Source organism: Siphateles boraxobius, unplaced genomic scaffold, assembly GCF_051911475.1.
Source record: "Siphateles boraxobius isolate OS27281-9 unplaced genomic scaffold, OSU_SipBor_1 22, whole genome shotgun sequence".
In the NCBI taxonomy this organism is placed as follows: domain Eukaryota; kingdom Metazoa; phylum Chordata; class Actinopteri; order Cypriniformes; family Leuciscidae; genus Siphateles; species Siphateles boraxobius.
The window spans coordinates 17,993,896-18,018,464 of NW_027508833.1; the positions used below are offsets into that span (position 1 = coordinate 17,993,896).

At 37.7% G+C, this 24,569-nt stretch overlaps 1 protein-coding gene across 5 annotated transcripts in view; it reads left to right on the plus strand.

The window, feature by feature from the left end:
• The window catches only part of akap6 (A kinase (PRKA) anchor protein 6), a 164,292-nt gene that overhangs the window by 119,249 nt on the left and 20,474 nt on the right, over positions 1 to 24,569 (plus strand). For all 5 annotated transcript variants that reach the window (XM_077238906.1, XM_077238908.1, XM_077238907.1 and 2 more), the window contains 2 exons: positions 16,135 to 16,281; positions 23,170 to 23,424. In XM_077238906.1, coding sequence (XP_077095021.1) covers positions 16,135 to 16,281; positions 23,170 to 23,424 — 402 coding nt within the window. The remainder of the gene's footprint in view (positions 1 to 16,134; positions 16,282 to 23,169; positions 23,425 to 24,569) is intronic.

The window sequence follows — 24,569 nt, forward strand, 5'->3', positions numbered from 1 at the left end:
TGTTACCAAAAATGATCAGAACATTTTTATGGAACAAGCATGGTATTTCTAGATATGATAACATGGACTACCATATAAAACCTATGCATGAATTTCAGCATCTTGATATATTTCAAAACATCATAATATTACCATCATTATACATGATTGATTGTCCAAAAACACGGTATTACCGTGACACTCAAAGGTACACTATGTAACTTTTGGCCCTCTAGCGGTTAAAAAACATAACTGCATCCATTTTGCAGAAGAACATTATTTTGGTTGTGCTTCAGCTCTGTGTGACTGTGTGGATGAATATGGTTATTCTACTGCTCATAAAACATTCACTATTAGTCTTAAGAGATATAACCAGTTCAGGTTGAAAGGATCTCAAGCGTTCTTGCTGAAGATGTTACTGTATCTATAAACATTAATAGACGCGGTACTTCCTTGAAAATAAATTCCAGCACAGCTACAACAACTATAATGAAATGAGCCCTCACAATAGATAATGCTTTACAATGAACTCTGTTAGACAGCTATATATGACAATTTATCTGTTCAATAAAATACCTTACTCACCAGCTGAGTAAAAATACCATCTCCTCGTCGCTTTTACAACATTTCAAATCCCTCAGTTCTCACTATCTCCGAAAAGCCAAGCCAATGTTGATTCTAGTTTTATTACGAGCTCTGTCGCGTTCTCTTTTGCCAGCAGAAGCTCCTCTATTCGGCATTGTTTTAAAATGGGTGATTCACCAGAGGTTTGAGATTTATCCGCTCCTACGTCACTCCCACACCATACTAGGGGTGTGAACCTACACTGGTCTCACGGTTCGGTTCGATTACGATTATCATGTCATCGATTCAGTTCAATTCGATATCGCGATGCATCGCGGTGCACTGCATCTGCAATTTAAATTTTTACTCCAAAAGTGATGTGTGCGCGCGCGCGCGTGTGTTCGCCTGTTCGGGAAGTCGCACTGACAGAAACAGTGACATTCCAGTTTAAGTTTCAAGGGAGTAAAGCCTGTTTATGCCATTTAGTAAATGAAATTGTGTCAAATAAATTTTGTTGTAAAGAAATGTTCATTTAAAATGCAGCGCTCATTCATCAGTGTATAATGTTAACTTACCATAGAGATGCGCGCATCAACCGTCGCCGAGCCCGCTGTTGAAGGTAACGATCATCCATTTATAATCACGCGTAACAACACAGAATAATTGTAATTTGACCATCGGGTTCGGATACTTAAATCAGCTCTATGTGTGCGTGACATAAGCGCGCACTGCGAGTGTCTTCTCCATGTCGTGCTTACCAGGTTGTTCATTAGAGCCGAAATGTGCCAAGAATAGATGTAGGCTTTTAAAGTATTCGGATCATTTTCAATTATTCGCACTCGCGTCTCGCCTCCTCTGCCATTGGATGCTACCGCGACAAAGCACACACGCGACAAATGACGTCAGAAAAGCGTCAGTATAACCGGTTATGGTCTATTACTGAACCGATAGTTAGACCGATAGACCGATAGTCTATTACTAACCGAATCGTCCTCGTCTGCATCGCGATGCATCGTAGAAACGATTAATTTCGACACCCCTACACCATACACACGCATATGACAAGACACGCTCAGGCGAGTGACACATGTTCACAATTTCCAGTGAAAACCACCCCGACAGGTCTAAAATATAAACACTTAGAACAGGCTAACCATAGGGAATCAGGGTAAGACAATACACGTTTTGAAAGAAGGATTGATTATGTATTCTCATTATTTAAACTTCGATCATTTTGAACCAAAAAAGTAACCGTGCATTATTCAGTTCAATAAAGTCAATGTTGCAAAGTTAATCAGTTAGGAAACACTCTTCAGCAAACCTTTGTATTACCATGGTGCCATGTCCTAAAAACTCTGGTAATACCATGGTGCTTTTTTATGGGGATTGGAGAGTTACTTCAAACCAGTTCTCCAGTATTTATATGCATATATCTGTGTGTCCATGTGTGTCTGTTTGCAGGCTGGAGTTCTTCTGCAACACACTGAAAACTGCCAGTGGCTTATGTCCTTATGTCTGTCACACACACACACACACACACACACACACACACACACACACACACACACACACACACACACACACACACACACACACACACACACACACACACACACACACACACACACACACACACATGCAGATACACACTCACACTCATCTGTGCTCTCTGGAAAACCATTTTCCAGTAGCTAGGCAGTAGGAAAGCAGCATTAGCATTTTTGCCTTGAAGAACGCACTGTGGGGCTTTGGGAAAGTTTACTCGTATGAGTTGAAAGCAGAAAGGGGCAGGAAGGGGGTGGTGCTCTAATTGTGGGCAAATAGTCCCGAGGCATTAAGACTATGGGAGACGAGATGAGAGAGAGAGAGCGAGCGAGCGAGCACGAGCATGTACTGATGCAGTGTTTGAGAATATACTATACGTTTGTCTTTATGTGCGTTTGGCTGTTTCTCTTTCGAAAGGAGGAGGAATAATGGCATTTTAATGCAGTGATGTAATGCCGGAGTGGTTCTCCATACTGGACGGCTGGCAGAGCGCGGTGTTGTTGTCTTTCTTCCCTGTTGTTTCACTGGCGCCGCTCCAGGATGCTGGACGGACCTCCACAGCAACGGACAACTCTTCAGAAAAAAACGGCCCTCTCTGTTTCCACTTTATGTCCTCTTCTCTTACTGTGGCTTGGCTCGGTTTGTGTGTTTTTCTCCCTCAGTGAGCACTCGGCGAGAGGGACGCGCACACACAAACATGCATAAATATGAGAGTTTTACACAATACACAAATACAAGAAAATAGCATGTCGATTGCACATGCTCAGAGGGATTTATACATTTCTTGTCTTCATCTTCTGAGCTCCTGAAGACAAAAAGCAGAAAGCGTTCTGTTTGCGAGCTCCAATCTGATTGGTTGAAATTAAGTGGATAAAAAAAGTTCATAAAACTTGTCCTAAGACAAGAACGGGTATTTTTCAAAATTCATGTATTACTTTGATGAAAGGTTTTGATCCACTTCAAATGTTGACTACTGTGTATATATATATATATATATATATTTTTTTTTAATTAATTAATACTTTAATACAGCAATGATGCATTCAATTGATCAAATGTAGTAAAGATATTTTTTTTACAAATGAATCATGAAAAGAAAATGTATCACGTTTCTTTACAAACTGTTTTCAACATTGATAATAATCATACATGTTTATAGAGCAGCAAATCATATTACAACATAAAACTATTTAAAAATGTAACAAGTTTTAAAGCATTACAGTTTTAACTATATTTTTGATCAAAGAAATGCAGCATTGGTGAGCATAAGAGACTTCTCTCAAAAACGACCCCAAACATTTGAACGGCAGCTACTGGGTCTATAAGTCGCAGGATCCATCTATAAAGCATAGGGTTCTATTTTAAGCATGTTATTTGAGCAGATTAACATGCAATTTAAGTCTTAAGTGTTGCAGAAATATCAGTAAAGTATCATTCTAGCATTTGCAGATAAGCAAACACTTTGACTGTTACATCGTCCACATGAACACACACAATGAATAGAGATACATGTGCTATCAGGAAGAAATCCTCAAACTCTTGACCTCTGGCAGATGACCCAAGATTGAGAGTACAAGACCACCCTCAAAAGGGGTCAGGAAGAAGTCTTGAAGCCTTAGTGATCTGCAGTGGTGAAGCTCTGTGAGAATCTGTCTCGGCATGTGTGTGTGTGTGTGATGCTCTCTGGCTTCAGCATTGTGGAAAGCCCTAGGGGATTCCTGTCTCACCTGCTGTTTGGAGGGAGTCTCGAGAAACAGTTGTACGGTCCCCTGAGGAATGGAGAGATGGGGCATTAAACGAGTGTACTCCGTCCATCATTACAGATCCTGATCTGGCCCTCATGTTCTGCGCTATCAGCTGCACGCTTCCACCACAGATGTGCTTTTTTTCCTCTCCTCTTTGCTGTTTGCAACAGCGTTTCACGGTACACAAATAGTGATTTTATTTTTTCTGAGTACAAGCCCAGGAATTACCCAGAATATTTTGAAATACTATTTCTGTAACAATTTGACTTTAATTAAATCATTGAAAATGTATTTAAAATTTAAATGTAATTTTTACATCAGTATTACATTACATTACATTAGTCTGCAGTACATGTTCTACTACATCACTTCCTGTATACAATCTGACCCCTGGAGAAGCTCATAAAGGAATAGTTCACCCAAAAATTAAAATGATACCATAATTTTCTCACACTCAAGCCAGGTGTATATGACTTTCTTCTTACAGTCGAACACACTCTATGTGTCTCAGTTATGTTAAAGGAGTCCTATTATGCTTTTCCACTTTTTCAATTTAATTTATTGTGTAATGTTGCTGTTTGAGCATAAAAAAAGATTTGCAAGGTTACAAACTTCAAAGTCCACTCCAAAGGGAGATATTTAATTTAACAGAATCCCCTTTTCAAGAACTACAACAAACGGCTCGTTTGGACTACAGCGATTTAAATAATCTCCGCCCACGGAACGCACAAAAAAAGGGACGAAGACTGGTTGAGCTGCATTAGAGAAGACAGTGTTGTCGCTATGTCAAAGAGACACTGTTTTTTTTCCACAGAGTTTCTAAAACTGATTTGTTTGACCTTCCTAAGGCTGATGAATTTAGACCGGTTACATTTTATTTTAAACAGTGTTCCTGAACATTATAACCCCAAAGTTTATCTGTGTGCTGCACATTTCATGGAGCACAGCTTGTTTTCTGTTGCTTTATAAGCTCTCGCTTTTGTAAGACGGTTCACCGTTCCTTAGTAAAATTAAACATGGTTTTGTGATTGATTACTGTTTGTTTGATCTTATTTTTCCGACAAATATCACAGTTAAATGGTGGATAACATTGTATACATAATATATAAGAAAATTACACAAAACATACCACTCTGAAAGGTCCTGTGAAATCTGTGGTTGCAAAGTCTGTGCATGAAATCTATTGTGGACAATCATCAGGGTCTGAATCATTCTCGAATTGGGTTGAAATTGACACATCCTTATTAATATTTACACTAGAGCAGAACTCAGTTATGGAGGGGTAGGACATAATCACAACACACAAGGCCAGCTAACCAATCGCAGTACATTTCATATTTCGGTCACCCTTCCTCCAGTACTCGACTCTCTCGTGAACACGCGTGAAGTAAGTGACTATAGTTTATAACATTTTAAATATGGATATTTTTCTTAAAAAAAAAAACATCACTTCGCTTCAGAAGGCATTTATTAGCCCACTGGATTATTATTATGATGTATGGTTGTGCTTTTTTGGGCTTAAAAATTTCAGGCACTGTTCAATGCCATGACAAAGCTGGGAAGAGCCAGGATATTATTTATTATAGCTTTGACTGTGTCCGACTGAAAGAAGAAAGTCATACACACCTTAGGATGGCTTAAGGGTTAGTTAATTATGAGACAATTTTAGGGTGAACCATTCCTTCAAGAAATATTCAAATTTTCACACACTTGTACATGCGATTGTGTATTAATACCCTGTATTTTCCCAAATCCCCTCCCCTAACCTTTCCCAGAAGCCACCCTACTAAACTCTGGACTTCCTTGAGGACGGAGCGTCGAACTCTGCACAATTAACGCGAGAGGACTGTAGTGTGTGTGCCCTGCGCTGTACCATTCATCATAAAGCTTTTACATTGACCTTGACACCCACTTCATTTGAATAAAGATTGTCTAGCGTTTAGGCTACATTGTTCCTCTGCGCCCAGACCCCATGCAAATTCCCGCTCTGGCTCAGGCGCGGCGGGTCTGTCAGAGGTCATCTGCATTAAATGATTGCCGCTATTCTCCAACTGCTTCTTTTCATTCGGCTCATTGAAACCCCTCTTCCTGTTCAGGACGGGACCCTGCTACTGCTGCTGTCCACCGCACGGAGTTTAACTCCTCGCTCCCACGACTACAGCCTTGTAACTCCGTGTAATGCTCATCTGAAGCGCAGGGTTAGCTTCTCGGAGTCTGTATTACAGGATACGGGGTGTTTCTCCTAGAAAGTTTAAATTAACTACACAACTGTATGTCAAGTATTGACTCGTTTGTATCTATTTTTATTTTTATCAAGATATTTTAGGACAAACAGCTGAGTTGATGCTTACTTTCTCTGAAGAAAATGAGTCTAAAGTGGTGCTTTTCCATTCAAAACTCACTGGCAAGATGTTTTGGTGTTGTGGGTCATTGCCTGGGGGTTGCTAGAGGTTTTTGGGTGGATACTTGTTGGGCGAAAAACATCTGAAATTATACATTGTCTGAAGAAAAATGAGTGGTGCTTTTCCATCCAAAATTTCTTGGCAAGATGTTTTGGGTCATCGCCAGGGCGTTGCTATACTGTTTCTATGGGTTTCTGGGTAGATACTTGATGGTTGCCTACTAGCGCAAGTCTCTGATTGTCTGGACTCCATATATGGTTGGGTCCCTCCTTCATTATAAGTGTTTGAGATTTTTTTTGTCTCAGTTGTTTCTCCTAGACAGCAGTGAAATGAAATGGACAGCAGAATGGCTTTTGAAAGTTTCCTTAATAGATTTATATATCTTGGTCCCGGGAAAAACACCCCAGTAATCTTGCATGTTTCTCCTCTAGAGTTTCAGAAGAGATCTCAACAGTCAAAAGTTGTCTAATTTGTCTGTTTAATTCTCTCTGTCTCACATGTTTGAAATTGTTTGGAATTTTTTTGATTAAGTCTCGAGGTCTTTGACAGAGTAACCTCTTTTTTGCCTTTTATCGTTAAAAATAGCCTATTTTCGCTAAATATAGCTAATTATCGCTTATTTTCTTGTTCTGTCTGACAGTGGAGAACTACAGCATTTTTTGTGGAGATAACTTTCATGGGCTGTTGGGCTGAAGTTCACTCTCTCTCTCTCTCTCTCTCTCTCTCTCTCTCTCTCTCTCTCTCTCTCTCTCTCTCGCTCTCGCTCTCTCTCTCACTCTCTCTCTCTTTCTTTCCTTCTTTCTTTCAGTCAGTCAGTCAGTCAGTTAGTCAGTCCCTGGCTTTGGACCCAAATATATCTCCATTATTATAACATCAGTCAGAAGCAGACGGCCAATCCCCCCCAAAAAAACTCCAGAATGAAAAGGCTCATTCTGCTCTACAGATATAATTGGATTTAAATTATTAATGAGAGATACTTAAAAAAGATTGTTTTATGATTCGCTATTAGTGAATTTGCCATTCATTTTAATATTTGTCATTTGATTTATATGGGGATAATACAATATAGGCCCTAATTAACAATGCGTGGCCTGTGTAATATGATTTTTGCTTAATGCAAATGGAATAAGCTAGAAGAAAGCAAGCGATTCAACTCCTAAAATGTAATTTTCTCAGCCAGTTTTGCCAATTTTAAATGACATTGTACATTTTAATTTTCCTTCTCTTTTTCAAAGGTTGCAAATTTATACTCATTGAGCCGAACTGACATTCATTTACAGGGAAAATTACTTGCGGAGTTGAAATATCTGTCACGTTCACACCTATTTACTTTTAAAAGCTCTGGCAATGGAGTGCGTTAGGAGATTACAGAGAATTCAGGCACTTTTCTAACTAACTTCTGTTTTTAGTTGGTAAAATTCACAAAAATGTCCAAACCTTTAAAACTCGCCTGTAGGCAAAGAAAATTCACACGAGATCTCTTCAATATTTCAATTGTTTGTCCTAGACAGCAGTGACATTAGCAAACTGACACCTAAGGAATTTTTGAAAACCATCTTTGACAACATTCATTTAAAGGGTTAGTTCACCCAAAAAAGAAAAATCTGTCATCATTTACTCACTCTCATGTCGTTCCAAACCTGTGTAACTGACTTTCTTTTGCCGAACACAAAATAAGATTTTTTTTTAAGGGTTCAATAAATGATTACAGGAAGAGCTTTACAAAAGGGTACATTATACACACTTGAGGAAATCTAGAAAAATATATTCTTTTAAAGATATTTTTCTCAATGAATAAGGTGTATCGATGCCTCTGTTGGACATCGTTGAATATATAAAAACTGTTAAACTGTTAACTGTTAATGTAAAAAATATTCACTTTAGTGTTCCACTGAAGAAGGAAAATGATACAGATTTGGAAGGATATGAGGGAGAGAAAATGATAACAGAACTGTAAATTCTTTAATAGAAACATCACTCCATCTAGAGATCGCTCCATCCATAATTTACTCATAAATGTTGTTACCAAACATGAAAGGTGATGTTTTGCGTAATTTACACTGTTTTCTATACATTGAAAGTGGACAGTGATTTTACCATCAGACTCAAAAGAACAAAAAAGCACCATCAAAGACAGAGGAAGATTTTCAGTGAATAATGCCTTAAATTGCAGTCTCTTTCTAACATAAAACTATCATTTGGCTTTTGAAAATGTGAAATATAGCATAAAGTCATATGGACTTTTATGGTGCTTTTATTTAGTCTCTTTGGGATCTTGGCAGTCAAAACAGTCAAAATCTTCTTCTGATTCCAATGTATGGAAAACAATGGTTGGGAACATTCTGCAAAATGTCTCCTTTTCGAAAGGGTTTGGAACAACATGAGGGTGAGTAAATGATGACAGGCCTTTGATTTTAGGGTGATCTTGCCGTTTAGGATTGTGGAGCTCTGAAAGGGCATCTCTGAGCAGTAAGTTTCCTTTGCTGTGAGCAGCAGTAGTTCTATGAATTCTGGCACCATCACTTTAGATTACAGCCAGGCTGAGCAGAACTGAACAGATCTTAGGCCTCTCCCGGCTCTTAAAGCCCAGAGTTCTTGGCTGATTGCATTGTTTCCTATGTTTGTCTAGTGAAGAAAAATGCAACGCTCAGTGTTGAGAGGGATGGGGTGTGAGTATCTTTCCATGAGAACCCCTCCTCCCCGAACTCACAGCTGAGCTCCAGACCCCGGGCCCTGGATAAATAGTGCCTTTGTTCGCCATTCAATGGCATTAGGCATGGGCTTCCTATGGGGGTCACTACCAATCCCTGTGAGGGGACAGAAGGGGAGGCTGAAAAAGAACAATATGAACTTCCAGCTGATCGGAGGTAGATGAACAGCGAATGTATCAAAAGTTGTGAGTGAGTATAAAACAAATGTCCAAGTCATGTTTCACCCCCAAACCAAGAAGAGAAGAAGAAGAAATTATTTATTTACTTAAATTAATAAATAAATGAAGTCTTTTTTGTTCCCATTATGGTTTTTTAATTGCATTGATTTTTTTAAATTAAAAATAGTTATCACAAATTCTTATTGCAACGCAAAAAAACAGCATTTATTCAAAATATAAATCTTTTTTTAACAATATAAATCTTTACTATCACTTTTTATTAATTTAACACATCCTTGCCGAATAAAAGTATTAATTTTTTTTAAAGAAAAAAAATTACAGACCCCAAAATTTTGAATGGTATTGTAAATTGTTTTTAGATTTCTATTTAAAATAAATGCTGTTCTTTTTTTAAAACTTTTTATTCATCAAAGAATCCTGAGAAAAGTATTAGAGGTTTTAAAAAAAAATATTAAGCAGCACAACTGTTATAATAAACCAGCATATTAGAATGATTTCTGAAGGATCATGTGACACTGAAGACTTGAGTAATGTTACTGAAAATTCAGCTTTGCCATCACAGAAATAAATTATATTTTAAAGTATATTAAAATAGAAAACCATTATTTTCAATTGTATTCAATTGTATTCAATTTCAATTTCAGATTCAATTTTTTTTTCTGTATCTTTTGATCAAATAAATGCCGGCTCGATTAACATAAGAGAGTTAATTACATATTATGGTAATCTTCTATATTGTTATTGTTATTATATATTTATTTATTTATTTTGATTGTGTACATATATTTTATTAAATGTTTTTTTTAATATATATATATATTATATAATATTTAGTGTTATATATGGGCTGACATATGACCTGGACTTTGCTTTGTGAGATTCAGACAAAACATAATCACTCAGAGTCCCATAAGTAGAGCCCATGAAGTCTGTCAAGATCCCTTTCCGTTTCAATCTTCAGGGATAAAGACGTTTGCTGCTGTGTCTTAGCGTTTGTGTGGCATCAGTTGGGCTGACCAGGCTTTTCTTTGTTCATTGGATCTTTTGAATCCCTCATTATCACTTTAGAAACCTGCGTAATGCATCATCTTTAGCTAGAAGGGGAGGAGAGTGAATATTCTGAGTTGTTTTATGCTCCATATTGTTGTGCAGATTGTATGCCATTATGTCGGCGAGAAAGAGAGTCCCATGGGCTGGCGTCTCTGTGGTTTTGTAACTAAAATTTTTTTTCTTTGCTCAACCTTTTCTTGTTGTTGTGAACATAGGCATTGTCTGTACAATTTGTTGCCACTCGATGCATTTTGACAATGTGAAGTGTATTTGGTCCCCCGTCCGTCCCTGAAGGAACCTCCTGCCAGCTGAGGTCTGGAAAGGCTGGTGGAAACTCTCCTGGGTCCCTCACTGACCCCATAGTGACTGCCCACCTTGTTCTTAACCAGAGAGAAGAGAGCTGGGTGGAAAAAAAATAAAAAGGCGCTTGACTCAATACAAGCCTTCTATACCAGCTGTAAAATGGCTTATTCTTCTAGTCACCATGGTGACAATTAACAGTGTTTCAAGGACTTTTGTTCCCGGCCGGTTTGAACAGACCCCCCCCCCTCCCTTTTTTTTTTTTTACGGCGCAAAGTGATTTTTCATGAAGGAGGAAAAGCAGTGTCTATTTTGCATGAACAGTAAGGAATCGCATCCAAATGGAGGCAGTGCATTTTCTCCTCCTTTTAAAGTAAATATGTAGCTTTTTACTTCCTGGTCTTTCAAACCCAGCGCTCACACATCTTTGAGAGCTTGGCTCGCGCCCCTCAGCTGCACTGGGTTTCCATCAATGGGCCTCTTCTGCGCGGTCTTCCTCCCCTCTCGACTGCTTCCTCTGCGCCTCCCTCCCCGAGCAGCCGTCTAGAGCGAATTACAGACATCAAGGATGCTGGCAAGATATGAAAAGACCTCAAACTGATTAAGTAATTATCAGTTTTCCCAGCTTCATTCAGCTCTGTATCACGAAAGCATATCAAATTCTATATTTTGTACCTCTGAGTCAATTTGTAACTCATCAGCTCCTAGTGTAGGTTTTCATGTGGCTGATGCATATTCAGTTTTTTCTCAAATGGATTCCCTTTCCTTCGTGCTAAACATCTAATGTGGCAGCTTCAGTGGATAATCGCAGAAGCCCAAAATTGACTCTTTTTTTTTTCACCCTTCACAGATTCATTTCAGGGCAAAAGAAAGATGTTATTACTTCCTTTTTGATTTAGGGACAGTGCAGAATCCGTCATTGAGACGAGGGCCCGTCGGGAGGCCGAGAGTGTCCTGTGAATTCTCATTTCACCGACTGGCTCCTGACGTGTGAACGCTAGCATAAAATGATTTGAATACGCCCCATCTCCGCCTCAGATCATGGAGTCTTACTTCTGTTGTCTCAACAAGTTACAGAGCCTGAACAAACTTTAATTTAATGGATAAGATGAATCTGCGAAACCGCATTAAGTTTGTTCATGTGTGACCGCATTTTTGCTGACATTTCCAGACTCACGTTCATTAATATGTGAAATAAATTAAATGTGCGAGGGCTTGTTGAAATTTCATACATTTTGCGGCCATCTTTGCCCACTATTGCAGTTATTAAAAGTGCTCTACTATTTAAAGACTGTTAGTAAAGCTGTCTGTTTCCATCATGTGATCTCAAGGGGTGTCCTGACATGGCAATGATGTCATACTTTGGTATAGTGATGTGAACAAGCCCCTAACTCCAAGTATTCACCTTCAGGTATTCACTATATATTAGGGCTGCCGATTTAACACGTTCATTTAATTTATTAGCTATGGGAAACATTTTTGTGATACAATTATTAACGCATTTGGAAAAACCAGGTTGCTGCTGGAAGAGGTGTTAATGAGGCCAGCAGGAAGTGCTCACCCTGTGGTCTGTGTGGGTCCTAACGCCCAGTATAGTGGACACTATACGGTCAAAGAGCACCGTCCCTCAGATGAGACGTTAAAACAAGGTCCTGACTCTCAGTGGTCATTAAAAATCCCAGGATGTCCTTCTGAAAAAGAGTAGAGGTGTAACCAAATTTGCCTATTGGCCCCCATCCACCATGGCCTCCTAATCATCCCCATATACTGATTGGCTTCATCACTGTCTCCTCTCCATCAATAAGCTTGTGTGTGCATATATATATATACATAATGATATGTAACATTTATAATACTGTATGTACTGTATAATACTGTACTGTAACGGTTTGGAAAGTATTCTACATGTTTAATAAATATAATTACACAAAAATGTCCAAATGTAGTAAACGCGCCTATAGAGAGTTTAATGCACATTTTATACGGATTACATAAGAGAGTACTGTGTTTCTATTCATTTTGAATTGTTTTGCTTAAAAGTAGACATTTCAAGCTTTATAGATCTATATATATATATATATATATATATATATATATATATATATAGAGAGAGAGAGAGAGAGAGAGAGAGAGAGAGAGAGAGAGAGAGAGAGAGAGAGATCAGTTTATTTATGAGATGCGCTCCAGTTCACGTGCAATGCAATATCGTGCCAGCGCCTCCATGTCCTGATTAAATTGTGTGCTATATTTGCTTCTCATTTATCAAATTTAGGCAATTGGTTGATGAAGCATTGATTAAAATTAAGATACAATTTATACAAAACGAAATTCACTTTAAAGAAAGGCTTTATACAAAACAAAACTTAATGAAGTGGTCAAAATCATGTCTAACCCACTCCATGTGTCTCCCGATATATTGCGCATCTAATAATCCTATCTTACTCATGCCCAGGGCCGAACCCACCATTGAGGTCCCTGAGGTCAGGACCTCGGTCATTTTTCGAAGTGCATGTAATGCAGGTTGTGAAAAAATTGCCTTGCTAATTTTAACTCTACTTTTGTGCTGCAATGAAATTGCATATCACCAACTTCATCTGAGCTGCTTTAGGGGCCGTTCACATGTTTGCGCTCTCATGTTCTTTATTTTAAATGTAGATGCGCGAAAAGTGCACCCAAATAGAGAGTGTCGGGAGACAGTGTTTGGTATGATTTGCTTTAGAAAAATGTAGTTTATTTCTAATGTGATGTACCCATACTATGATGAGTTGTAAGTGTGTCCTGTTTTTAAAAACAAACTTACATTTTTTTAGCTGTGCTCATCAAGGTTAACAGAGCAATGCAAGGATCATGCATTTCCGTCACACCTCCACCTCTGTGGCATCTTTGGCCCTTGAATATGTTTTCCTTTACCGTCAATTACACAGTTGACTATAAAGTTTTCAAGCTCAAACTCCTTGGGTTAAGTATGCAAATCACCCTATCTAGGTTGAAACGGGGAAAGTGACTCGAGGGCCAAAAGTCAACCATGCACGTAGCTAAGGTTAGCATGATGCTTCAACTTCCCATCGCTCTGGCATTCTAATTACTCAGGCTATCTTTCCCTCCGTCTGCGTTCTCCATCAATAACCTGCCATTTTTTAAATCAACGAAAGGACTTAAAATCAATATTTGCTGTCAACAAACAAATTGTGTAATCCCCTTTATTTTAAAGCGGAGCGTCTTTAGTTTGGCGACTATTAAAAACTGAAAGGGATGAATGATTTAAAAGGATGTGTGATACCATCTCCATCAAAACAAACGACAGTGAAAAATGAACGCTGGCCGGATGACAGCAAGGAAAGGGGGGAAAACAGCACATTTAAATATTTAAATGCGCATCCGCCATAATGATAAATGACAACCGAAAACTAGAATCAAGTAGCTATTGATGCAGAAAATGAAATGGGGGAGAGACAGAGAGAGAGAGAGAGATAGAGGAAGATAGGAATTAACCGAAATAAGGTGTTGAATAGCATCACTGTCATCTTTTACTGTATGTTAGTCCAGCATTCAAACAGAAATGTCACAATTCTGCTCAACTTGTGTTGGCGAGTGACCTAACACTGTCAGTTAAGCAATTAGAAATAACGATCACATATGACCACTATTCTCCTGAAGTAGCATACAGTACCGGTCAAAAGTTTGGAAACTACTATTTTTAATGTTTTTGAAGTCTCTTATGTTCATAAAGCCTGCATTTATTTAATGGAAAAATACAGAAAAAAACAGTAATATTGTGAAATATTATTACACTTTATAATAAGGTTTTTTCTTTTTTAGTATAATTTAAAATATAATTTATTTCTGTGATGCAAAGATACATTTTCATCAGTAATTGTCTTCAGTGTCACATGATCCTTCCGAAATCATTCAGATCACAGATCTGGTATCATCTGAATGAGCAGATCTTCTTAAATTTGATATATAACAGTTACTTAACTTTCATCTTATTGTTAAAAAAAAGAGATAACAAATATCAAGGCTGAGCAGACTGGGATGGCTGCAACACTACTATGTACTTATACTGGAACCAAATTTTACACATTTGTGAGTTGTTATTTTAAATATTTGTTCAATATTTGTACAACTTTGTTGTTTTAAATAGAAAATATTTATTTAAATGCTTGATTAAAATAGGGGATTATATAATTTTGATTTGGAGATTATATAAATCATACATTTGAGTAAATTTGAATTTTGATTAAGTTTGGTTTAAAGGAGCATTGCAGAAGTTCTGAGATTTCTAACCATTACTGACACCAGTGGCCGTTAGAGAAACTGCAGCCAGTCTCATGCTCGTTCTCTGTGCGCACGCTCGCTGGCCGCACTAGATAAGGCTCTTTTTTTTTTTTTTTTACTTGCGAGGAGTTTCCGTGGGTGTCTGGATTGTGCTGGAGACTGGTCGCTTCTTTCCGTCAGCAGAGTCCATTTGAAACACTACTGCTAGCGATTGCCGCTGCCGTACGGATGTAAGCCCAAGTAGACGAGAACGCTTATGATGTCACATTTAGTGAATTTTTGTGCCAATTCGGACCCGACTCCTCCACACACAATTGAGCCTACAGGCTGATAGAGGCAACCGTGGTGGACATTAAGGTGTCATTCTTTCTATTACAATATGGTTGGCTCATAACTGTACAAATGAAAACTCTATCTTAAAGATTTTTTAAAGTACAAACCTACACATAGCCCCTTTAAGTAAGAAATGTTTTTAAGAAATTAATACATTTGTTCCGGAAGGATGCATTTAATTGATCAAAAGTAACATTTAATACATTTATAATGTTACAAATTATAAATTATGTTCTTTTCAACTTTCTATTCATCAAACAATCCTGGAAAAATGTATTACTGTTTCCACAGCACAACTGTTTTCAACATTGATGACAATAATAAGAAATGTTTCTTGAGCAGCAAATTAGAATGATTTCTGAAGGATCATGTGACACTGAAGACTGGAGTAATGATGCTGAAAAATTCAGCTCTGCCATCACAGGAATAAATGACATTAAATAAATAAAATATAATATAATAAAAACATTAGTATTTCGATGCCACATTGAACTGATTTGTTCCCTCATTTTGATTTAACTAAAACAAGAGCACAAATTATTACAACGTGGCCACGATTTAGTAGAATGAGGGAATTCTATTTATTATATTGTAAACACAATCTACTTAAAACAAAAGAGCGTATTAGTAAAACATGCTGACGTTTTAGTAAGTCATGGGAACAAATTGTTAATTCGTGGCCACGATATGCACTTTTTTTCACCTCATGCACGGGGCTCTGTAATTTTCACTATTTATAATAGTACTGTTTATATTTCAGAACAAATAAATGCAGCCTTGATGAGCATAATAGACTTCTTTCAAAAACATTAAAAAAACCTTAACCACAAACTTTCGAACTGTAGTGCACAAAATATACAGGTCTTTTAAAAAAAAAAAAAAAGATTGTTTTAATTGTACATAGGCTTATCAACCATTCAAAGGGTGGAGAAAACACTTTACATATCCATCCCATGTCCCCTCTTCATTTAGGTTGTAATAAAACCGCAAAAGCCCATTCTTGAATGGTAACTGTGCTTCTCTCTGACTGCTGTATGTGTTTCTACAGGGGAACAGTGTGGAGATGTCCATGTGGCTTCCCAAGAAGACTCAGCTTCTGGGCTGGTCTGAATCTCTGAAGAGGAGCGGCGCTGAACTTCCTGCTGACTTCGACCAGCGGCTGACGGCCCTCAGGAGCAAATGGGATCAACTCGAGGTTGGTTGGTTCTCTCCGTTCAGTCTACTGTATGAACATGACATTTGTTTCTACTGCAACAAATGAGCTATGAAACTTTATTGTCCTGTTTGGGAAATGGCTGTTAAAAGCACAGAGCGTCACATCAGTCAGGGGTTCCTTTATGGAAAGAAAGTGCTTCCTGAACAGCCGGCTCTCAAAGTCAGAGCTGCTCTGACACAGGTGAGTGTCACACCTTGATACTGATCTTCGCTTGATCCAGAGCGCCCTGCTGAGATGAGAGGGAAGCGGCCAGGTAGGGAAGATTTAGAGCTGAGAATGCAAGAAAAAGTGGGGAAGACATTGTCAGAATAAAAGTACTACGTAAATGCATCTTAAAACACATTTGTTTGAACGCATATTTCAAAGTCACCCTGTTTTTCTAAGGCTTTTAAAAATGTCCCAGTAATGTTTCTGCCGTGAACGTTTCTTCTATTTTTAAGCTGTTTACTTGTACTTTCTTGCTGGATAAATGCAGCTCATGTATCACACTTTTATCCAAAGTTATTTGCATTTGTAGTTTACTGTTCAAGGGTTTGGGGTCAGTGTGATTTTTATTTATTAATTTATTTGGAAATGACTACTTTTATATAGCAAGGATGCATTAAATTGATCAAAAGTGACAGTAAAGACATTTATGTTACAAAAGATTTCTCTTTCAAATAAATTCTGTTATTTTCTGTTCATCAAAGTCTAAACAAAATTGTATCACAGTTTTCACAAAAAATATGAGGGAGCACAACTGTTTCCAACATTCATAATAATAAGAAATGTTTCTTGAGCAGCAAATCAGCATATCAGAATGATTTCTGAAGGATCATGTGACTATCTTGCCAACACAGTAATAAATGACATAATAAATTAAAATAGAAAACAATAATTTTAAACTGTAATAATATTTCACAATATTAGTGTTTTGCTGTATTTTTGATTAAATAAATGCAGCTTTGTGAGCATAATAGACTTTTCAAAAACAACCTCAAACTCAGTGCCGGTCCTAGAACTTCTTGGGGCCCTAAGCAAAATCACGGTCAATATGTTCATGAACAACCCTTATGACCCCCAACCCCCCAATCAACAATCAACAGTAAGTTGAAACAGTCAATAATAACTTAAAATAAATTTACAAACAATGGAACAAATACAATAGAGAAAAGGTAAAAATGAAATAAACAATTGAGCCTACGTATAATAATAGCTATTTAATAAAGTAATCAAATGTAAAAAAAAACATAGAATAGTCTTCACCGTATGAATTATATATACATTGATTCTTATTCAAGTTCCTCAGTTATTCAGTGAAGAGCAGTGAATGATTCTCTTGTTTTCTTTTGTTGTTTGATTAAAGGGCACCTATTATGCAAAATTCACTTTTACATTGTGTTTGAACATAAATGTGTGTTGGCAGTGTGTGAGCAAAACCACCCTAGAATGATAAAAATCCACCCAGTGTTTTTTTTTACAATCTCAATAAATCATAAGCACTGTCTCAGAACGAGCTGTTCTAAGATTCGGCACAATGTGACGTAGAATTGAGCAAGCCCCACCGACGTGGTTTAATTGACACTGTGGTTTTGGCATAGACCCCGCCCTCGGTGATCTGTACACCATCCTCCCTTGTTTCAACGACAGCCGGTGTTCTGGCGATTTGTGCTGCCGTGTCAAAAATGTCTCCTAAGAAACATAAGTGTTCTGTTGTGGGATGTAATAATGTTCATAGTAGTTTTCACTTACTTCCGACATCAGAGCCACTGAAAACGCAGTGGATGGATTTTATTTACGAAGGAAAGGCGCCACTTAAACTTCCAAAATACGTTTATGTTTGCGCGAATCATTTTCTGACAGACTGTTTTGTGAACGTGGGTCAATTCAAAGCAGGTCTTGCTTCAAAGTTAATCCTCAAGTGTGGATCGTTGCCTACTGTTCGCGATCCAATGTCACCTCCACTAGAAGTAAGTGTATTTTATGATTTTTGAGCAATAGTCATTTCAGTCGATGTCAGCCAATTCAACAACAAATGCGTCTAAAGTTGTTATCGTCGTCGTAGGATGTCTGTGTAGTAATTTAAACCTTCTTTGTATAGTGTGTAACCACACGTTTATAAATATATTTTTTAAAGATATTGTATTAAAAACTGTGCATGTTTTCTGTAAAGACAAGACATCAAAATTGCTATGTTTATACAAAGGCCAGCACATCGACACGAAGCTGTAGAACGGGGGAGGGCAGACAGAAACATCACATAAATGTAATTTCGTTTGTACGTAGCAAACGTTATCACAGTATTTGTGTTTGTAGTTTCAAAAAATTGCGCCAACATTATCACAGTTTGTGTGTGTCTGTTGCACATCCATAATTGCAAAGGGGACGCGATTACAACTCTATAAGTACATAAACGTATCAAATAACCATTCCGAGACGTCCTGGTCCATTCTCATTTGTGTTTCTTCTGTCCGAGTCTCTTCATCATCTGGGTCTGATTCCGGTTCAAACATGTACGGCTGAATGCCATACAAAACAGCAGGATTCTCACTCTCAGCCATTATGCTTCTACCGACTGTTTATTTCCATAGGTATGCAAGTTACGCCCTCATCCAAAGGCAGGGCGGGCATATGCAGCTCATTTACATTTAAGGTGGTACACACCAAAACAGCTCTTTTTAAAACAGGCTCCAAAAATGACAAATGGTTATAATAAATTAACTGTGGGGAATTTTGTGCTGAAACTTCACAAATACATTCTGGGGACACCCGAGACCAATATTACATCTTGTAAAAAGGGTAAGAAAATAGTGCCAATTAAAACTGAGGTATGAATTTTGACCGGCGTGTTTTTTGTGTGTTAAATTAATCAAGCTTTGAAACGCAAATCATTTTTTCACGTAAAAACGCACAGTTTTGAGGCCCCGGAAACTAACCGGGAGTACTTTCTTGAAAAACTTCCAGCGGCCAGAACTCTGTCCAGGGAGGTGACTACAGAGTGGGTCAGTGTGTATGCACTATAGTGCTGGTAAGGATTCCATACAACTTCATGTCTTAAATGGGCGAACTAACCCTTTAATAACGTAGACAACCAAAAGGCCAATCATATTAATTACGAGCGATACTTTTGTGTTTACTACTGTTACTTCAGAAAAAGTTGACCGAGTGGGTCTATGAGCTGGTGTAAGTGATTGGAGGCGGGGATAATTTGCATATTCATGGATCCCCATATACTAAATGAAGCAAGGGTGTAGATTTCCAGCTATTTTAAGGCATGAAGAAAAAATGTTTACAGGAAAAACCCTGATTAAAGATGAGTTTTAAGTGATAAAATGATTGACTAAAGTGGTTTACCAGCTGTAATGGCGCTATTCCACTGCACGGTACGGCTCGGTATGGCTCACTTTTGGTGGGTTTTCCACTGTGTACAGTACCTGGTAATTTTTTTAGTACCACCTTGGTTGGGATACTAGAATGTGAAGCGTAAACACTGCTTATCACTGTTTGGTCAGAGAGAATCGTCACTACTAACTGGCTCAACCACCAAAACCAGTTCATAAACGACTAGCTTCTACTATCAGAATCTAGTTTTAGCTGCATTTTCCTGCTGGGTAACCACAAGGTTGACTATTTCTATAAAGGTGAAGTTACACAGCTCTTCACAGTGGTATAATGCCAAATAATTAATCTTCACTAATAATGAGTAAACATATACACCCACGTGGATATGCATCTGCAATGCTCCTCAAGATTAGCATAACAGCCTTTGATCTGAAACATGAAATTTTTCGGAGAGTTTCAAAGTGTCAAACAACTCACATCTTCCCTCCCTGTCACAATCAAGCGTTAATTAGAATTATCCAGAAAAGGAATATTCACCGCCGCTTGGCCACGGCAAACTTTCTGACTGGCGTGAGCGTGCGCGACGCGTATACGCGATGAGTGGCGTCTCGTTGGGGCGTGTGCGACAGGAATAAACCGTCAGCGGTGCGTAGAGTTCAATCTGAGCGTCGCTGCTCCCTGCACCGCGCATTATGCCGTCTCAATTGCATATTAAACAAGCCTATCAAGTCAGCCATTGGCATCTGCTGTGCTGACACAAATTGTGAATTAAATGAAATTGATGTCCCCTGTCGTATATATTTATGAAGACAGACCATTCTCTGAAGTATTCTGCTTATGAAGAATTTATGATTGCAAACTGTTCCCGAACAAAATAAAGTGGCAATAAATTCCTGTTTTTTTGCCGCGTGACCCTCCAAGGGCATTGACTTCACCTCCCACTGAGACATTTGTTACTCAGAGAAAACAATGGCTGTATCTGGATTCCATTGAAGCCCGTCAAATCATCTGTATTCAGATGAGTGGAAAGGACAGGGAAATACAAGGAGAGAGCGAGAGAGAGGAATAAACAGTGGCAGGAGAGAGATTCTCCTCTCTGTCCATGAAACTGGACTTTTTGGGCCTGATTGAATTAAATAGTTCATATTACATACTTTTATAGCACTTTTAATGACATGTCCCATGCTCTCTGCGACCCACAGAATTAAACAAGATGTTTTTGTACTGTAGCTATGTAATGTTTATATGTAAATTTGTATTATGATGTCATAATGATTCATTAGGGCGCTAGTTGTTGAATACAGAATGGGCATTAATATGTAAATGTGGGAAGTTTTATCCAAATAGTTTTTTCCCCCCATAAATTTCCAGAATTTCTTTTATGACGTTAGAATTTCTGCATAATCCATTGGTTTCTTAATTTGTTTCCTGTATTTTACATTTGTTTATTTTATGTCTGCTAGAGTAATTCAATAAGCAATTTAAATAAGCATGAAAAATCTGTTTTTATTACAGTATATTACCTCTTAAAATATGTTAGAATATTGTCAACATGAAATGGCATTTGCAACCCATTTTACCCATTCTAAAATGTGATGTATTTTCAAATTAAACAAGGAGGAACAAAATGTACACTATCGTATAAGATGTGCTGGTTATATTTTTTATGTTTTTGAAAGAAGTCTGTTCTGCTCACCAAGGTAGAATTTAATGAATATAAATGGCAATATTTTGAAATATTATTGCTAAATAAAAATTTTCAGCATCATTACTCCAGTCTTCAGTGTCACATGACCCTTCAGAAATCATTCTAATATGCTGATTTGCTGCTCAAGAAACATTCCCTATTATTATAAATGTTGAAAAATAAGCAGTTTTTGCTGCTTAATATGTTTGTGGAAACCGTGATAGATTTTACAGGATTCTTTGATGAATAGAAAGTTCAAAAAAGCAGCATTTATTTGAAATGGAAATCTTTTTTTAACAATCTACAAGTCATACTTTCAATTTTGTTCAATTTCATGGTTAAAAGTGTCTCTTTATGACAGGTGGTTGGAGGGGTTAAAAAAGTAAGAGGGATCAGTGATGTCAGCCAAAAAGGAAAGTAGTTTCAGATGTGGAGGAAGTTATTACATGTTAAAAACGGCACGTTTTCACACTCTATGACCGCTAATGTCTCATAAAATCATATGAGATCTGATTTTGCCTCAGTCAGCCTAGCAGAAAACCTCAACATTTGTTTTCGGCCAGTATAACCCATTTTCACATTAAAGCTAAAATGTCCCTCTTCACTGAGTTGAGCCATCCATTTCCTTTGCTATTAACACTTTGCTGACACGAGAGGAACACATTTGTGTTAATAAAGGCCGGTCATGGGAGGAAGATGCAGGCTGGATGTGTGTGGCCAAACCCTGAGAACTTAATTGATGCTGTATGCTGAAATAGCCACTTCATTGCTGTGTCATAATCACATCTGTTTCCATTCCAGCTTCCCGACACACGGCACACATAAAGGAAAGACAATTACAGCAGCCAGTGTGTGTATTAATTGGATAATGGTGTGTATTGTGCTTGCAATTGCCATCTCAGTATACAAGGTTCAACCTGTCTCTAAAAACTGCGATTCCCAGGCAGGTGGGAACACACACACACACACACACACACACACACACACACACACACACACACACACACACAAGCGCGCACAGGGAGTCTGCAGCTCAGCATGGTTCTCGCTTCTCTTGCTGTCAGTCGGAGAAAATTGTTCAGCGGAGCCCATTTCTAAAATCATTGGTGTGTTTTTTGCTGCTGATTGTTTGCTATTCAACAAACATTTGAATGTTACTCTAAAATGCCACTTTGTGCGATGAGATTTTAACCCCTTCAGACTCATCAGATGAAACTGCCTGTTATCAGACACTTCAGGCGTACAGCAGCGGTGTGGATACAGCAGTCATCATCACATCTCTCTTCTTAATTAAACCCAAATAATATGAGTTGCGTATAAAGCAGTTCAGTGCATTTGAGTTTTTCCAGCCTGATGTCTGAATGAATTTTGTCTTTGTGTTTGTATGTTTAGTGGATCAACACTAAACATACGCTTTGCATTGTTACCATATTTTAAATGTGGTATTTGTTGAAAAACAATAGACTTTTAGGTGCATGAGTTTTACTAGGAAGTAAATTATAAATAAATTTAATTTAAATATAATTTATTTGCAATAAAATATAGTTTCCTTACACTTAAATAAATAGTTGCAATCACTCCCCACTAAAAAAAATAACCTAATTTTTTTATTTTACTATCCTTATTTTATCCTATTTTTATTTTGTAGTCCTTTATTTTATTTTATTTTATTTTTCATTTTTTATATTTTGTTTAATATTTTTTATTTAATTTTATTTTTATTTACTTTTTTTGTATATATTTTTTATGTTACTACAGAAAAATGGGTATATAAAATATGGTAAATTGGGCTATCCTGTCATCTTTGTTCCTGTCATGCACCGTTCTTGCTTGTGTGACACCTCTGTTTGTCCAATCAGAAAACCCTGGCGGAGCATGTGGAGCCCTGTGTGGGCCAGCGGAGTCAGCGTGAACTTCTGTCTCCAGACACCAATAGGATGGTGACCCAGCTGGAGAGCCGGATAAAGGAGTTAAAGAGCTGGCTGAGAGAAACCGAGCTCTTCATCTTCAATCTGAATCTCAGACCAGACGCACAACAATGTGAGAGCAGCACGCAGGACACTGATCACCCACAACACGACCCGCAAGCCAACAAACAGCTGCAGCACTTCAAGGTGAGTATGAAGAAGAGCTGCGTCTATCTAGAGTTTACTTCAGCTTTTTCATGTCATGGATGTTGGTCATTTTTACTACAGGTTTAGAACCTTTGGCGTTAAAGCTGCCATTTCTGTTCCACTAGTGTCACCAAATGGAATTTCAAAAATGATAAATGTTCTCAGACAGGTGTCCCAAACACTGCCCATTGATTGAACTTAGCATGGCTGTGTTGTAAGACAACGTCAAAGAAGGAACCAACTGCAACGATGGAAATGTCAAACAGCTAATTTCCATACATTCCCTTCCATACATACATAAATACGAAATTTAATTCTAGCCAATAATTTAACATAGGTCAGTCTCACATCCTGAAGCCAAGTGCCTCTTAACATAGGTCGATATAATTTCTGCAATTAATATTTTCTTTTTAATGCGTTAAAATTGTTTGGCACGATTAACTCTTTCCCCGCCAGCGATTTTTATAAAAGTTGCCAGCCACCACCAGTGTTTTAGATCATTTTCACAAAAATTTCATGACCCCCAGAATATTTTGTTGTGTTAATATCTGAACATGCAATATATCTAAAGAAAGAACAGACCCTCTGCTTTTAAACAAATGTTTAAAATGTTTTATAGCTTCATGCATTCTTTTTTATCAACACTTGAATATGGGTAAGTTTCATTATAATAAAAAACATTTTGAGCAAAAAGCTGAGAAAATCCTTTCTTTTTTTTTTAAAGACTACATCTGGATGTGATTCAGAATAATGATCACATCACAGGAGTAGTAGATCGAGTCCAACACCCCAAAGCTACACAGTCCTATACCTCGTCCTGGGTCGACATTTCATTGGGTAACATTAGGCAGTTTTGTTTTAAATTCTGTTTAATGTTGATGATCGCGTTATGTTAGATATGCATATAACATTTGCCATCGCTTGTTTCTGCATCTTATTCGCATGTGCTTTGATCAGGAGATTTAGTACTCTTTCAGAAGAGGTGTCATAGCGCCCCCTATTGTTTAACAGTAAAAACACGGAAACCTGGACATTTCCGTGTTTGGCAGGGAAAGAGTTAAGGAAAAAAAAAAAGTCTTTTCTTTTTTTTCTGATGTAGCCGTGTAAATGTCAAAACCTATTAAATGTTAAAAATGATGGCTTTT